The sequence below is a fragment of the Apteryx rowi genome, unplaced genomic scaffold (genome assembly GCF_003343035.1).
Source record: "Apteryx rowi isolate R43461 unplaced genomic scaffold, aptRow1 scaffold_266, whole genome shotgun sequence".
NCBI classification, from domain to species: domain Eukaryota; kingdom Metazoa; phylum Chordata; class Aves; order Apterygiformes; family Apterygidae; genus Apteryx; species Apteryx rowi.
Genome location: NW_020449041.1, coordinates 1,025,394 through 1,043,163, shown reverse-complemented (window position 1 = coordinate 1,043,163; position 17,770 = coordinate 1,025,394). Strand labels below are relative to the sequence as shown.

Genomic DNA, 17,770 nt, shown 5'->3' with positions numbered 1-17,770 from the left:
TTAAGGAAAAATGAAAGTTTATTTCACCTGTTGAAGGACTTTGTTACATAGGAAAAGAGGATAAAACCACTGCTTGTTCAATTACACACCTTGTTGAAAGTAAGATTTAAGTGGACAGAAGTCACTGCAAAACAAAAGAACACTTTACATATCAAGCTTTCAGTTAGCCTTCATCCCCTTCATTCTCCACTCAAAAAAATCTGCAAAGTGGCTCTTTACTTCCATAAGTGTTTGTACGAAAAAGAACATTTGATCATTTGTATTCCCTTATTAAAAGAATGATATGGAAAAGACTAAAAGGTACTAGGGTAAATGAGTAAGAACTTAGAGGCTTAAATTGCTGAGGATTTTCTAGACTTGTGGAAGCAGATTTCAATCCTCTGAGTTAACTACTACTTTAAACAGGGAAAAGTCAAATCCAAATGATGCAGTATATGGGAGGGGAGAAAAAAATCACGTTTGTGAGCCTTTTCTGACCTAGATTATTTCAACAAAACCATGTAATAAAATGGCTTAAGTAACCACACATATGGGTGGTTAAAGCATTTCTGCAATTTATCACTCTCCGCCAAAACTGTTATGAAGCAAGTCACCATCATACTGTATGGTAAAGGTGCTTGACCTATTTTCTTCTAATGTTATAACCAATCCAAGATTTATTTGCATTCAAATCTACTTTTCCCCTCCCCCACCATTAAAACATCCCCTCTTAAGTCTCTAAAATGAAACACATTGCCTTAAATAGAAGTATAGCTATGTTAGCATGTTAAAAAAAGAAAACTTCAAGTAAAATTTAGTTAGAAATAAACATACACAATAAACCCCTCAAAATCTCTGTTCACTTTACCAAGGTTGGCAAAGGCAATGGTAAAAGAACAGTCCATGTGTCAGCCTTACGAGAGCCCTTTCATTCCTTTGTTTTTCTGAATATCTTTCAATGTCCCTGTAATTTTCTCCACCCCAACTACCTTTTAGAATCTGCACTTGGCTTGACAAAATTTTAACCTGAATTACGCTAAAACATTACATTATCTACTGTGCCTTCTAAAAACCACTGACCAGACTGGAAAAACTTGCCTGCCTGACATATGCTTATCCTAATAAGCTATTGTATACTTCTTAATAGTGATTTTTTGTTAAAACTTATTCTGTGGTTAAGCAGTAAAACGATGCTTTCAGTTCTGGATGTCAGCATTTATGAAAGGTATTCGTGCTCTTTAATACATGTAAACAGTTCCATAACAACATCATTTCTCAAATTTTACTTGAATGACTTGTCCAACTGTACTGTAGACATCACACACTGTAAAATTCCGTCCACTTAGGACTCGACATCAGTAAGAAGACAGCTGGCATATTCTAGCATTTTATCACCTCATAAGACTGTAACATATATACATATCCAATTATCGTGGCTGACTAATGTGAGAATGCGTGAAGAATACTTCAATATTTATTTGTTTTTAAAGAAACCAAACAAAAAATGCAGTGTGTGCACATCTGCAGCAAGTTACAAGTGCACGTATTTTAAATGATAATGCCATACCTCTAAACGGTGATGTACTTGCTAGAAAGACAAAACCGAGTATTTTTGTAATGATTCAAAGAAAAGTGCTTTCAAGAACATCAGCACCAGGCACAAACCACTCTCTTATCAGAGAAACAAAAGCATTATACAAACGGATTGCGAAAATTTATAATGAGAGCCTCCTGACCATTTCATACATGGATGYTGAAGATAAGAAAGCTGTTGTTTAAAGCAAACAAAAAAAATGCCTGAATACTCACCAATGATCACAAAAACTATTAGTATTAGCATATTGTAGAGCAAAAACTTTTGTAGAGAAAAAAAATGACCTTGCTCATAGACCTAATTCAGCTTCTCATGGTAAAATAAGTTTCATTCTTACTCAGGGAGCTCGTACATTTTTGTTCCGGTTTTCTTTGAGCTAACACTTACTTTCTCTTTTTCTGTTACAGAAATCAGAAATTTTTATCCAAGGCTTTAAATCAAAGGGCCATCGTTCCCACAACTAGTATGAAAAATACAGAAGATGGATATAATTAAAACAAATCCACACAGATAAACCAAAAAATGTCTTAAAAGTCAACTTACTATTGTCTTCACATATGAATTTGGTCTCAGAGACTGGATAGTGCTGCCAGAATTGCCATCTATACATGAACGTGCCCCATAGACCACAGTGATCGGAATGTCTTGATCCATGTGTGAAATCCGTTTCAGCATTGGCCTTTTTGCCCATCCATAAGGAATAGTCATATTCTTGAAAGCAGTTTCACCACTTAGCCATTCAAAAAGGGTAAAAAAAAGAATAAAAAAAAAATCTTCTCCAATGTCTCTGCCCTTTTCTCTTCTCCCTTCCCCATACCTTGAACTACCTTTAAATTGGCGTATCTGTGCCTTTTGGTAACACACACAAAAAATGCAATAATAAATGAAGCTGGGATTTTTGACAATTAAAATCATGAGTTTTCAAGGTTTGCATGTAATTTTCAACATAAATGGTGTATGTTTTTACAGTACTGAGTACTAACACTTAAAAGCATGAGCTGACATATTTTTAAGGTTTTAAAGAAAGTCTTTACAAATTAAACTAGGATAACATCCTCTGGACTAAAAATTAGTGCCCAAGCTCTCTGTCAAAGTTAAAACACAAGTAGCTTGAAAAAAACAAAATTAAGATAGCTTCTACATTTATCAATTTCTGAAATTCAGAAAAAGTGCAATCCTCTTTTTCTTCTTTTTAATAATAAATTAATAATTAATAAATGTTACAGTTTATATTAATAAAATAAATGTTACAGTAAAAAAAAATAGCATGCACACTGTTACCATGACCATTGGAGGGAGCAGCACGCACTCAGTAAATGAGAGACATTTCAAAACACACTGGGAAACTCATACTCACCTGGGTGTCTGTACATTGCAGTGATAGATATACTCAGTCACAGTGTTATCATCAAACATTGATGAATATTTTCGCTTGAAATCTGGCCTTAAACGCTGTACAAGGCTTAATCCTGTTAAACAGAAAACAGTATTATAGGAAGAGCTGGTATAGACAACTTTATCAGGTTGCCTAATGCTTTTCATTACAATCCCCCAAACATACTCCCTTGAAGCTTGTGGCATTTGGCGATTTCTAAACAACGTTTTGCTTCATCACTTGCACGTCTTAGGAAAACATGATGGCCAAACACGATTGCACCAAACAGGAACTAAACGTAAATATTCTAAATGATTTTATGCTGCATTGAAACGTGGCAATTCAAACCCTGCTGAACACGCTTGGGGAACGTTTGCGAAGGGCCACTTCAGCAATAGAAGAAACATGCAAAGGGGATGAGCAAATGGGCTAAGCAGATTTTTTTTTCACCAGTTTAGTTTTACATGATACCAACGCTTCCCTCCCCATTGCTCTGGCAGCACTAGGTGAGACAAAAGCATCTCATCTTTCAGAACTGAAAGGCACCGTTGAAAAAAATGGGTTGTTTTTCCTTCTTAGATATGTCTATACTCCTCTTTTATAGAACAGTCTTCTTCTGAAGGTAGTTCATCTCACTAGCATTTAGTTGAAAGAACATAAGTCTACGCTGAAGAACTGGTGTAGAAACCTTGGTATGAGTACAGGACATAAGAAGTGGTATAAATGAAGAGATTTAACTTAGGAAAGCTCTTCTCCCCATGCTCTCTTCACAACCAAAGTTAAGCTCCTGCTCTGAATCACTTTCTCAAGAAATGCATGTCTTCTAATTGACCAGGCAGATCTTAGGGACAAGAGTCTCAGCAAAGGCTAATTTTAGTCTATGAATATTATTCATGTCTTACTGAAGATGTAGCCTCACAGCTTACCACTTAAACTTATCAGCTGAAAATACTGTTGTTAATCTATGCAATTATGATGATGTCACTTCTTCCTACCTGTTCCAGGCCAAAGGCCTGTGGCTATTTATGTAGACCTTGTCACAGTGATCTATGCTTTTGTAACCTTGAGATTAGACTATTGCAACATGCCTTATGTATGCTTTAAATCAATTTAGAAACTGAACACAGTACAAGAGGAAACAATTGCCTTATGAAACGGAGGTTTAAGTCATGAGGTGATGAAGATTTTGCAAACATTCTGCAATTTGTTCTATTGCCTGTATTTTCTCTGGAGAGCTCAATTGTTCGATTTTTGTCTTTTTTTTGTTTTGTTTTGTTTTGCTTTGGACCATAAATGTTGCAGCTGGCCTTGAATAAGAATGCCTGTGAGAGACGAATTCTGTGTCCTTCCCACTACCAGTATAGAAGCCACAGTATGTCCATTTCCAGTAACTAGGGACTGAAAGTCTCCCCATTTTAGAATTCACTTTCCATTTTGCTAAAAAGCAAATGAAAAAGTGTTTTGATCTGTGGGTCAAATTGGAAAACTGTTCTCTTTCCCTGGAAATTTACAGGGAGAGAATGAAAGAAGGAGTCAAGATACCCTGGAATGAATTCTGGAATGAAATCATACTGATTTATCCTTAATGTTTATTGAAGACACCCTCAATTGTTTGGCTGATGTTTCCTGTAGTGTCTAGGGAAACTCTAAAAGACATATTGACATTAAAGACTAAGTTCTACAGAAGGATGTGGTCACAGTGATATTAGTGGTGCCATGAGTAATTTTAAGCATTCAGCTCTAGCAATGGAATTCACAAATCCAAACTAAGCATCTAGAACCCCTACACTGTGAGCCTACTGGCTGACTGGTCCGGTGAAGGAAAACAAGTAAATCAGCTAATTGGAAACTATTTAAAGAAAAAGATTTCTCTCAAATTCTGTCTCTCCCCCAGGTTCAGGTAACTGTCTGCTGGTCTGAATAAATATGCACGTGATACCACCATGATACTCCAAGAAATCTGTCCCCACTTTAATGCCTAACATATAACTTTGAACACAAGCAGCTGGCCCCATAGTGAGGACCAGACAGCTATGCCAGCCCAGCAGAGTGAGCATATGAGCATGAAGAGGGAAACTTGGGTTTGGTTCAGTGCCTTTAACGAGCTGGGTTCGACGCCTGTTCGTGCCTATCTCCCAGGACAGTGTCTTAAACTTGCACTTCTCTATCTGTGAACTAGGCCTCATCTGTCAGGAATTCCATGCTATGTCAGTGTCGAAAAACTTTTTGAAAAACTGAAGTGAGAAATGGATGGAAAAGGATGAAAAATAATGCCCTCAACATCAACCTACAGGAAAGGCTAGGTTTGGGATACCTGTGCAAAACAGGGCCTGATTCTGCAGCCTGGCTATGACTGCATTTACTTGGTAAGGGAAGCAACTTCAGCTTTGAACTCTTCCATGTGAACTGATTTATGCACGCATTTGTTATTGGATAAAATGCATAAATCAGTATTTACCAATGAATATGCTTCAAGTTGTTTTGTTAACCAAATCAGAAAGCACTTTACTTAAAAATAATTTGTTTGTACAAAATATGTTGCTTGTCTGAAGAGCTAATTAATTTTGTCATGCTTCTGAAAACAATCAAATATATCAGCTTATTAAAATATATATTTCATACAAAAATAATTAAGAAACAGACATGGTTTAAATATAAACAAAGACTAGAAGTGCCACTAGTTTCTTTTTAAACTGAACACTAAAAATGAGGGAAAGGTGAATGATAGCAACTGAAAATATTTCAAGAAAAGAAGTGATAAGCAAAAAGTTATTTATAACTTGTAAGAGGTCTAAAGAATACCTTTTTCCAAGCCTCCCCAACAGATACCCCTGTAATACAAGGAGTAATAAACAGATAACCTCTTTCCCTCAAGAAGGAACACACATAATTAGTTTAAGAATTGGCATGAATCTTTATGTTTTTAACTGTGCCCTCCTTCCCACTCTCCACACAAACGAAAACCTTACTATTTCTGGTCACCTGTACTTATTTCTAGGATTAGGGTAAATATAGAGTTTATCTAACTTCCCTTCAGTGCTGTTGAAGAGATGTAGAAATACAAAGAAGGGCAAGACTGCCACCGTAATGCAGGACACGGCTGAGAGGAAAACAGCAGACAGAAAAAAAAAAAAACAGTTTCAGCTTAATTTCTCTAAACCCAGGCCAAAGACAAATTTATGAGAGATGGTATTCTAACATTATCCTAATTTGGAAATGCTGTTTGTCAATCAAACTGCAACTAGAAAGGAAACTAAATGGACTGTGACTGGAGGCAACTAGAAAAAAAACAAACAACTGTTCACACTGATACGTCTTTGTCAGGCCTCCCCAACAGATATCCACATAATCTATCTCACTATAACTGTAGCCTACAATAAATGCTATAAATTATCATATTAGTATTTCTAACAGAAAGATCTTGCCCTCTTGTCCTGAAGTGTTTTTTTTTCTCAAGCCCTCACACCTCTTCCTCCAATTCTTTTCTCTGTGGGTGGTAAGAGCTTGCAACAAACCTTATGTTAATGTCATATCTGCCCCATGTTTACATCCACAGAAAAACAGTATTTAAGAGTAGCTAACACTCACCAAAGGGTCCTGCTATCCTCAGCCCAGCTAATGGATTAAACGGACTCAATATAGCTCCCAGTGCTTTGATCCAGATTGGAATTGGTCTTTCTTGTTCAGCATTGTCAGGCCTCTCTGGAAAACCCCATGGCTCCACTAAGATAAGGTGCTTTACCCTGTTGGCAGAAAAGGTTCAGAGGTTTAGATGTTCATTTTTCTTCGGCTGAGAAAGATGGCAACTTGCTATCTGTGTATTATGCAACCTGTTTAGTCACTTCTATCATACTGGCCTATTACCTAATATCCGATTCATCAATGATTTTGCTTTTGAATGCTACTTAAGGAGAGGCAGAATGCAAAGCTCACTGCCAATATTTGTATTCTGTTGTGCTGCAAACACAATTGCAGGTAACCATATTTAAAAACACCAGAAACTGAATTTGCAATTCAAAAAGAGTATCAAAATTGGAAAAAAGAGTATGATTTAAGAAAAATGGAAGTTCATGTCAAAAAGAGAAACTCAGTATTCAATAGATGCCTACTGTCACACACATTTGAAAAAAAAGATTAGTCTTGCTTCTGTCTTTAAAAATGGCCTATTCCATGTACTCAGTCAACATTGGCAGCGGCAGCAGTTTGAGACAAAAGAGAATGGTATCTATTTCATTTAAAGCAAACTTTTTGAAGTCTTTCTTTTCCAAGCTATATAAGCTTTCTGTTCTAAGAAGGGATGCAAATTTATCTAAAAAATTATCTTATCAAAGTAAAATCTGAAGTGAGATGATTGATTGATTTAATTCACAACAGAAGCTTTAGAGATACAATTTATAGAATTATCATTCAAAGGAATCTCAGCACAGAAAGCACAGCAGGAGTCTCCAGCACAAGCAACTATCAATCATTTCATTCTTTGAGTCCCCTTCAAGCAAAAAATTTATTTCATCTTGGTGGATTGGAATCATCCTTTTCTATTTAATCCCATAATACACTTACTCTAAGAGGCCTGTACTAGACACTGCTGATCTCTGAAAAAGTGACTCTTCGCTACAGTTTTGCATATTTAAGGTGATTTTGCGTATGGTACAGCTTCATTATCTTTACTTTTTTCTTCATGACCTCCTTCTCTTTCAAAGCCATGAGATTAGATATTAAATATAGCAGAGTTGTCTTAGTGTCTAAAACGATTTCAGAAGCGATTCTGAAGGCTATTTCTGGACTACAATCGTCTGGGAAACCAAAAATCAGCACTTGAAATGAAGGGTTGAAAAGGATTAAGCTTGCAAAGATGTTTCTTAGCTGTCAGTTCAGCCACAAATGTATTTGCACACAGCAGCATACAAGAATGGGAACAGAGGACAGGGTGGAATTTAGCTGTATAAAAGAAGCAGGAGAGACTGGAAGGCTAAGGAGCGCAAGCAATGAGAAGCGGTTCAGGACTACTAAACATTCTATGCACAAACTATAGCATTAAACGTAAAACAACATATACATAAATGAAAACAGAGTAAGTTCTTTTCAGGTTTGGTTTCTTAATATTGTCCTTCCTGTTTTGCATTCCTCCTTATGGTAATCAAGCCTAAAAGATGATCAAGGAGAACGGGAAGCTCACCATGAGAAATACTTCCAAAAGTAATAGTCCAGAGGTTGCATTATTTGAAAATCATGGTTCCCCACCAACTCCCCAAGAATCTTCTACATTGGAAGTTTTTTGGACTAATCTCAGATTATGATGTATGATGATGTTCCATGCACAATTTTAGTACTACATAGTAAATTAACAGATCATCTAGGCTTGGAGAAACACATCTACTCTCCTAACAATATGTATTGAGAATCCCTTAAGCTTCGAATGCATTGTTAGATAATCTTGTTGAAGGCTGCCCTATATTTATCACTTGATCCAATACTGTCTTAAGACCCTACCAGTAAGTGTGCTAATTTGAAAGAGTGTTGGCTTAATTTCAGAGAAACAATATTAGTAATGTGAAAGCACAAACTAAAACCCTCACAAATTAGTTAAACCCCAACTTAAGCACAAGGAAGCCCGAAAACACAGAAGTGTCACCTTCAATCTAAATCAGATGACAGAAACAATATCCTATCCCACAGGGGCCATCTATAAATACTCCGGAAGAAAGAGCAAGCAACTTTTATAGTGACTCCTACAGGAAACTAATTCCAGCTAGCTAAAGTTGTTGTACACCCAAAAGGATAAGAAGTTTATATCCCCAAAGCACAGGACAGCATTTCTTGAATTGCACTTCGCTGGAATTCTGGATTTAGACACACACCTACTTTCAAACATCATTTCCAGCAGTATGTGCCAGCTGTCACCCATTTGGAAAGAAACAGCCATTGTTTTAGGAAAAAATGGTTTATGAATTTATTTTAAAATCTCCAAATCAGAGAGAAAGATATGTATATAGTGTAAATTAACAGTATATAAAAGAATAAGGTATTTGTTCTGTATAGTATACAATCTGCCATGAGATTTGGAAAGCTAGACTTATATTCACACTTCTAGCCCAACTCAATAATCATGTACTAGAAAAAATAAATCACATCAGAAATCTGATGTGTCTTAAAATATGTTCTTTGGTATTGATAATTTTTTTTCCATTCTGATGCATACAGAGGGATAAAAGAGTAGTTAATAAGAACTGTATATAAAAATTTCTTGTTTGATTACACTGGAAGCAGGAGTCCATTAAACTTATCTAGACAAAAACAATGTCCTTTCTTTATGTAGAAGGACCTCAGCTGGTGGGATCCTAGCTCATCAGAGGCTATATAACCAGGCTATGTTAAAAAAGAGGCAAGTTATCAGTTTAGGGAAAAAAATGGATTAGCTGTTGACCATGATGTGTCTGCAGAAAATGCTGATGGATACAATTACAGCACTGCTGCAGCTGGATTGTTTTCCAGCAAAGAAATATGAAGTGGCATACAGACAATTTAAATCAAGCAGTTGCCAAAATTATTTTTATATAATCATGCTGGCACCAGGCTGACTGCCAGCATATAGGCATGAATTCCCTCGGGGGATCAGGTTCCTCAGTTGCATTGTTATCCAGGATAATGGGAAGTTTGGCAGAAATAGGCCTCTTTTCCCTTGACAAACCTAAGTTTGATCAGAGATGCCATGAAACATTAACACATAAATATGATCTTTTCTATTTAGCCTTACAGCATGGCAAGGTAATGTTGAAAATCAACAAGGTACAGAAAAGTACACTTGAAACATTTCTAATATATCTATATTTCTAGTCACCTGGGAACAAAACCCATGATTAATACTTCAGGCTTAAAACTCAGTATTAAGTTTCTTTTAATCAACACAGTCATCTACTTAATCTATAAAGAACCTGATCAAATTAATTCTGTGGTAAAAATCACTAGTCAAATACAGAAAAGGAATTCCTTCATTCCTTTATTTTCACATACCTTGATGGGTACTTTAATGAGTAAGCAGCAGCCAGGAATCCACCTAGGTTGTGTCCAAGTAAAATCATTTTTTCTAACCCCACCTCCCTTCTCCATTCTTCTATGGATTCCACAAACTGATTTTCTGCTTCCTGAGCATCATTGTCAAAGTGTGGTCTACTGCTACGTCCAAATCCCAAGAGGTCAAAAGCATGAACGGTCCTGTTTTCACAGAGATCTTCAAAATTGAGAGCCCACAGTCCAATACCTCCTCCAAATCCATGAAGAAGAACGAGCGGGGTTTTATGTGAAAGGTCCGGAGAGAATGTCAGTGTCCATATTTTATTTCCATTAGATAGGTACACATACCGTTTATTGTATGTGCTTGCAATACCTGAAGAAAAAGGGGGAAAAAATTGATGTTGCTAGATGTGACTGATAAAATATAAAGTACATTCTATGGAAACCAATGTTTGAAATAGGAGATCCCTTTCAAAACAAAGATCCTAGGATCAAATATCACAAACAAGGTAACACTGAAAATCTATTTCTAAACCTGTTTATTTCATCACAGTGCAGAAGCCACATTTAAAAACTTCTAAAATTATTTTTAATGGAAATCTACAGAAAATCAAGTCATATCTATAAATCTTTTTAAAGAACAAACAGACTTACATTTTAGCATTCTGTCTTCAGCCTCTTTAAGATGTAGCAGTGATGTGGGACACCAGGCAGGAAGCCAGCTGAATAACCATCCTGACCTACAACAGTAATAAAGAATATAAATTTCTTGAGTAAAGTAATCACATTCTGCACCATCTGAAGCTTTGAAGGAGCTTAATTTGTTGCTCTGCATGAAAGAACATGACTAAATTACACATCATGTAGGACACCAGTGAGCTGTAGGAAGGAATTCACTTTCTCCTGACTTTTCGTGGTGGTATAATGATCAGGGGTGTTCTTTGAACAGTGTGCTGTCTCTCCATTAGCTGTTCCTCATCAGAGTGCACTGATCTATCTCTGTCAGAGCAGGCTTCTCCTGAGAATCTGGAGACGGTCCTCACACTGACCCAAGAAGCTTGGCAAGAAATATGACACAATTCCTGGGGTTTCCAGACTCTTTTTAAGTTCCCCTGGAGGTTTGCCTGCCCACACGCTACTCTGCATGAACCTACTACTTCCAAAAAAGCAATACACCTTGTGTTTGCCAGCTTCATCTGAACTGACTCATACACTAGATAAATTTAAAAGGTGAAACCCAAGCAGGTTTATTTCAGCAAAGCAAAAAAACAAGGGCCTTCATTATAAACTTAGAAACAAAGCCACAGAGGAGAATAAAACAGCAATTTCAAGTACCCCTAACAGAATGTACTTTTCCAGCTCTCACTTACTATCTTTGTAATACTTTCTTGACCGTGAGAGCAGGAGGAATGATTCAGCTAGCAGCATCATCTCACAGATGCTGCTCCAAAGAACCCAGCAGTTAGGTTGCCAGGCTAAGATCATAACCACATCTTAGAGCTACAACTCTTCTCAGGTGTTAATTCACCCCTTTTTTCAAGATGGAATTCTCTTTTCCCTCTCTCACCTGTTTTTATCCTTAAACTGGCTCAGGCTACTTCTTTCAGTGAGAAGGTTGCAACTGTAGGACCCTGGACCATTACTCAGGGAGAAAAAGAGGAGGTCACTGAGTTCACAACCATTTTTCCTTCTTTAGCTCATTTTTCCTAGATTGAATTGCTTTCCAGCTGGTTACAATATTGTCAAGATTGAATGCTGGAGTATTAATTGTACAACAATTAATGTTAAAGACCAAAAAGTTACCGATGTCCAAATTTTCAGAGTTTACAGAACACATTAATAACAAATTACAGGTCTGGCCTTTCAAGTTCTTTATCCAAGGGATCTTTTCCCCCACCTTTCTAGGGGCTTGAGCTATCACAGCTGCATAACTATTTAAGTTCATGATACAATATGGCAGGTTTTCTGAGAACGCACAAAGCAACTGCAAGCAGCACAGTTCAGATTCCTAGAAACATATTAGAGGACATCAGAAGAGAAGCATCTGATCAAAAAGAATTCATCAACCAATCACCGTTATCCAATATGGTTTACTTCTCTAAGAATCATATTGATGTCTGGCTTTTTGGTAGATAATCTTCCTGAATCACCAGAATTCTTGAATCACTTTAATGGTGTAGTCTCTGAGAATCTGAAAGTGAAGGCCATATGTTCTTTCAGATGCCTCATGCAATCTGAGAACTTAAAAAACTCAGCATCTTACAGGAATGGGTATCCAAGTAATTTGCTTCCACATTAATCCACATACTTATCTCTTTACAAGTAATATTTTTAAGAGATTAAAGCTGACACCAGCCAAAAGCAATATAGCCAGCAAATAACTGTTAAATCTGAGTTTAACAGTATTGCATTATATAATTGTGTCCAATTTTATGAACTACTTAGATAAATTATTAAACAATAACTATGTCACTACCCTTTTAAGCCAAACCTTTTTTTCTAGTGATGTGCTGAATTAGACATTTTCTTTCATAATTCTCAAGTCAGAAGCATTAAACCTAGTCACTATTTCCCTCAAACCAAAACAGTATGAAATGTTTCTTTTTAGGGAAACCCCTGCATTAGAAAAAGAGTTCTTTAGAAATTTTTTTTTAACAGAAATGTAGAACTGTAACATGTCAACATGAAGACAGTGCAAAGATATGACCACAAGGAAATAAAAATTAAATCCACAGTAGACAGTCCCAAGATTTTATTTCCCAACCCTAGGGAGACACATGGATACTGAGGAAAAATATTCCGAAAATTGCATCAGAATGAAGGGGTTGAACATTACAGATGCTCACTCTCTCATCTATTAGTTATCAGTACTGTTTATAAATATTGAGATTTTCACTCAGATAAGACATCACATGTATGTACACCTTGACGAATAAAGTAAGCAAGCTGAAATGCTTATAGTAAAAATTATGTTTGGAATTCAGTCATTCTGTAATTTCTGAACCAAGAGAGTAAATGAACAAGATGTTCTGTCAAGAAAGTGATGGGAAGAATTTTAGGAAGAAAATATTTAGTTACCTATGTTCAAAACTTATTCCTTTGCTTTTCCTCACCCTTGCCTTCCAAAAAACAATTTATCACATTGCTAGGTATTATCTATATGTGCAGAACAATCAACTATTTATCCTGATATTTGAATAATTTCTTTGGCATAGGCACACTCTAGTCTTCCAAAGGTATAATTTATTTTGTACATCTGTGCTAAATGTGTCTTCTAAATGAACATAAGAATGTTAATTGCTTATATGACTTATTGTTTTTATTTCTATGATATAAAGTTAAAACAGTTATGCAATATCAAAAAGGAAAGAACGGACCTTTCATGAGTTTGCCCACCAAAAATGGAGATAAAATATGAAAGAAAACTAAAGATTTCATTCATTGCTATCATTTTCATACTGATTGTACACATTGCAGTCACACATCAAATTACCAAGGTACTTAACTTGTGTAATTTAACCTATATTTTCTTTTGTGGCTGAGCAGTAACATAAACCAGTCTGTACATCCCTGCTAACATAAGTAATAATCAGTAGGGCACAGAGGCACAGCCATGCCATGGGAATCTTCCTTGCACTGCCCATCTGTGGTCACTTACTTTCCCAGCCACCTGAAAAAGCCTGGAGATCTGGAGGCAGGTAAAATCAGTGGGGAGCAGGAGAGGATTTGCTGGCCCCCTTGGTGTTCAAAGAACCCACGTGCTCTGGCAACAGACCACTGTTGTTACCTAACTGTTGCTAACTTCAAACTTCTTGTACTCATTTGGGACAAAAGACCAGAAGGTAATAGGAAACCCCAGAGACAGTCTCTAAATGGTTTTAGATATGGAGAAAGTCTGTTCCCCCATGACAGGCTGTCATTGGATTATTCTTCTAATAGACAGCCCCAATCACATCATTATTCAATATACAATCAAAAACAAACAAAAGAATACCATACAATGTAGTTTAACTAAAAAGAAAGCCTGCTTATTCAAGTACAATATTCTTACTTTTATTGGGTGAGTTGGATGTTTGTGAACCACCCAAAACAGGAGATTCTCTTGCAGGTTACATAAAAGGAGAGAGAAGTCTCTGACAAAAATCAAAGTGTTTATGATTAGTTAACACACAGATGTGTAACAATCTTGCCTTGCCTCACAGGGTGTGATGCTTATTAACTATGCTGTGAACGGATTTCAATGTATTTTGCCAGACTCCTCTCTGTTTTTAATCAATTGGACACTGAGTTTGGGATCTCATTTAGAAAGCATTTACCATGCCACTCTGGTTCTCCAGACAAGTTAATGAAAGCCTTATTCTGGAGGTGCACAAAGATCTTACATCACCTGTTTCCAGAGCTGGACAATCAACCCAGAGGGAATAATGTGGATGTTCTGAGGGAGCAACTTCCCAAACGGAGCAAGTCAAATCAGATTCCCAAATACACTAGTCTCAGAGGAGACATTAGAAGTTCATTATCTATAAATAGCACAACCACCAAACTCCATTGGTATGAAAAGGCACAAACTCCAAAACTTGAAGCTGGAAAATGAGACTTAACTTTGCAGCTACTCTTTCCGAAAGGAAAACTTCAAAGCTGAGAGGGTATATTCTTTTAAGGTGTTCAGGCACATAATTCTTAGTTGTATTTCTGCTTCTTTTTAACTGATTATTCTAAGTAGTCTGAAATGGCTTAAGACTTCAAGAGTCCCTGGCTATATATATAAAAAGAAAAATCAAAGAATTAATGAAAGGTGATGATCAGGCAGCAGTGTGCTTCCGCTGTTCTTTCTACTAAGGTTTAAAAGCAATAGGGAATGTTACTAGTTTCCCAACTCAAACTCAAACATGAAAATGCTTCTGTTGTAGATTTTCGAAGGTAGAGGAAAATTCTATTCATCCAAACAAGTTCATTCTAAGTTGAGAAAATTACAGAAATCCTATTCCACTCAACCACGAAACATATTGTGGACATTTTTTTTGACTGAGCTGTCAACTACAGTCTGCTTGGCTGAGGGAGTCTCATACATAAGCATGGTCAGGCTGAAAGTAGTAGGATTTAGAGAATACCAGAACATGTTATAGCAAAGCAGACAACTTCACATTTATAAAAGATACTCTTTACCTGTACAAGCATAAGAAGGGATACAGGTATGAAAAATAAATAATGATTACTGCCTGCAGAAATCTAGGGAGTAAAGAATAATTAAATATTGTGTAAAGTGATAGTAATACTCCTTTTCCTTAGCTGCTTGAACTTTAATTTGAATCAAATACTTGCTGTCCCAGCACAGCTAAAATTGCCTGAGGGTAACTTTCAAAAGAACTAAGAATCAAGTAGAGGCAGAGGCACAGTGAACCCGACCCACACATCCACCTCCACTAACTAGGTCAAATCAGATGAAGAATATGGCAAATAGGTAACTCAGATACTATCATTCTGTCAGTTCGATTAATCCTATTTAGTTTGGTGAGAATCGATTACACGCAAGACAATTGATGGATTTATGGCCAGTTACAAATTTGACAGACTCCACAAAAAGCTTATGAAAGCCTGGATAACACTGAATAACTGAGAACAGCTCTTGTTATGCTGAGGTAGACACTCAAACCGCTGAGTAGTCCACCTGATTTCTGGCTTGTAATGTGGATTACCGAAAAGAAGCCCTACCATGTAAAGACAGTTTCAACGTTCAATAACAGTTGTTTATAACTATCTAGGAGATACAAATACACGTATATGCAGCTCATTCTCTCACTTTTCAAGCTTATAATTTACTTATTCACATTAGAGTTATAAGAATATATGGCCTACGAGATGTATTAGGCTTAAAATCATTCAACAAAGGTATTTTCCCATGTACAAAACTGCCGTACAGCTAGCTGTAATAGTCTGTGGAAAGCCTGTGTGTTAAGAAAACAAAACAAAAAAACCCCAAATGACAGAACTCCACTAAATCAGAGTAGCTGAGCACAATACCATTTCCTACAAGATGATTTGCCACAAGTTACTGACCTACAGAGATGACATATGCAGAGATTTTTCTATGGTGCTGATTATAAAATCTGCTTTTCACAAAGTATCTTGAAATTAGTAAAGTAACTAAAACTCTCAGTATAGACCAAAAAGTTGCCTTGAAACATCTATCAGTGCCAGGAGTGTGGAAAACAGAATTTCCTGTCACAAAGATTACTTGAAGCAGCTGTAAAACACTGGACTTATGAAAGATATCACTGGGAAAATTAGGGCTTAACATATTTTTCAATTGTATTTCTACAAACAATGTTGCAAATTACCAAGATTTTAGCTATGAAACAAGCTAAAAAACTTTAAGAAGTTGAAACACCGAGTAAACTCACTGAAATGATTTCAAGCTTTACCCTTAGATCTTATTAGAATCAAGCTGGTCTTTTGAAAATCTTAAACAACCCTCTCTTCTCCTGATTTTCAGAAGTAAATGCAGCTATTTATAAGGAAAGAAATAATAAAAACATATTCATGCAGAGAATTTGTTGTATTGCTTATTCCTAACACCAGGATGAATGGCATCGTGATTTTCAGGGCCATCCAGCTGGCATGGCTGTTACGAACATCAGCTGATTAGATCTAGACCCAAATTAAGAAAAGCTTGCATCGTAACAGGAAAACAAGAGTTAGGTAATTCAAAAACAGCTCAGGTTCCCTCCTCTGGTTTCTGCACATAGTATTCTTGAAGTACTTTGCTAGCAAAGGAATTAAGAACTGCAAATGTTTCGAAATCTAAATATGCTAAGCACCATAAGGCTTACTCTTCTAAGGTCTCAAGTAACCTCATCACACAAAGCACTGTACTCAGTAAAACTAGTGATATATTTAAATGCTCCACTGAACTGAAGATATAGTGCTTAGTGTTTTATCAGAAAAACCATACAGATATACATACAGTATTATCATTACTCCATACATAATATTCAAAAGAGATTGATATCAAAAGAATGGAGCAACTACTGTTCTGGTTTTAACATCATTTAAAACTTCAGGGCAAAGCAACTCACTCAGACTTTTTTATTGTTATAGAAATACTAAGGAGGGGCAGAACAGGAGGAGTAAAAAAGAGCCTCAGGTATTCATAATGGGGCAAGAGTTCAATATATCAAAGGTAGGGCAAAGTGCCAATTTTAAAAGTAAAAGAATGTCTTGCCATAATGCTCTCTACAGTTAACACAGAATTTTATATGCATGGATATTTAAGTGAAATAACTAAGAGAGTCTTTTTTTTTTTTTTTTTCTTTTTAAAGGCACAGCAGAAACAAGCCTGTTTACTGGAAGTTTTATGCATTTCCCCCAGCATCAGTACAGGCACACCTCGTTTTATTGCGCTTCGCTTTATTGCACTTCACAGATATTGCGGATTTTACAAGTTGAAGGTTTGTGGCAACCCTGCGTCGAGCAAGTCTGTTGGCGCCATTTTTCCAACAGCATGTGCTCACTTTGTGTCTCTGTGTCACATTTTGGTAATTCTCACGACATTTCAAACTTTTTCATTATTACTATATCTGTTAGGGTGATCTGTGGTCAGTGATCTTTGATGCTACTATTGTAATTGTTTTGGGGCACCACAAACCGTGCCCATGTAAGACACAGAACTTAATCGATAAATGTTGTGTGTGTTCTGACTGCTCCACCGACCGGCCGTTCCCCCGTCTCTCTCCCTCTCCTCGGGCCTCCCTATTCCCTGAGACACAACAATATTGAAATTAGGCCAATTAATAACCCTACAATGGCCTCTA

At 36.6% G+C, this 17,770-nt stretch overlaps 1 protein-coding gene across 2 annotated transcripts in view; it reads right to left on the bottom strand.

The window, feature by feature from the left end:
* ABHD5 (abhydrolase domain containing 5) overlaps window positions 1-17,770 on the bottom strand; it is a 34,088-nt gene that overhangs the window by 3,143 nt on the left and 13,175 nt on the right. For both annotated transcript variants that reach the window (XM_026068001.1, XM_026068000.1), the window contains exons 2-6: window positions 10,614-10,699; window positions 9,960-10,332; window positions 6,537-6,691; window positions 2,931-3,042; window positions 2,117-2,303 (exon numbers count right to left, since the gene is read on the bottom strand). In XM_026068001.1, coding sequence (XP_025923786.1) covers window positions 2,117-2,303; window positions 2,931-3,042; window positions 6,537-6,691; window positions 9,960-10,332; window positions 10,614-10,699 — 913 coding nt within the window. The remainder of the gene's footprint in view (window positions 1-2,116; window positions 2,304-2,930; window positions 3,043-6,536; window positions 6,692-9,959; window positions 10,333-10,613; window positions 10,700-17,770) is intronic.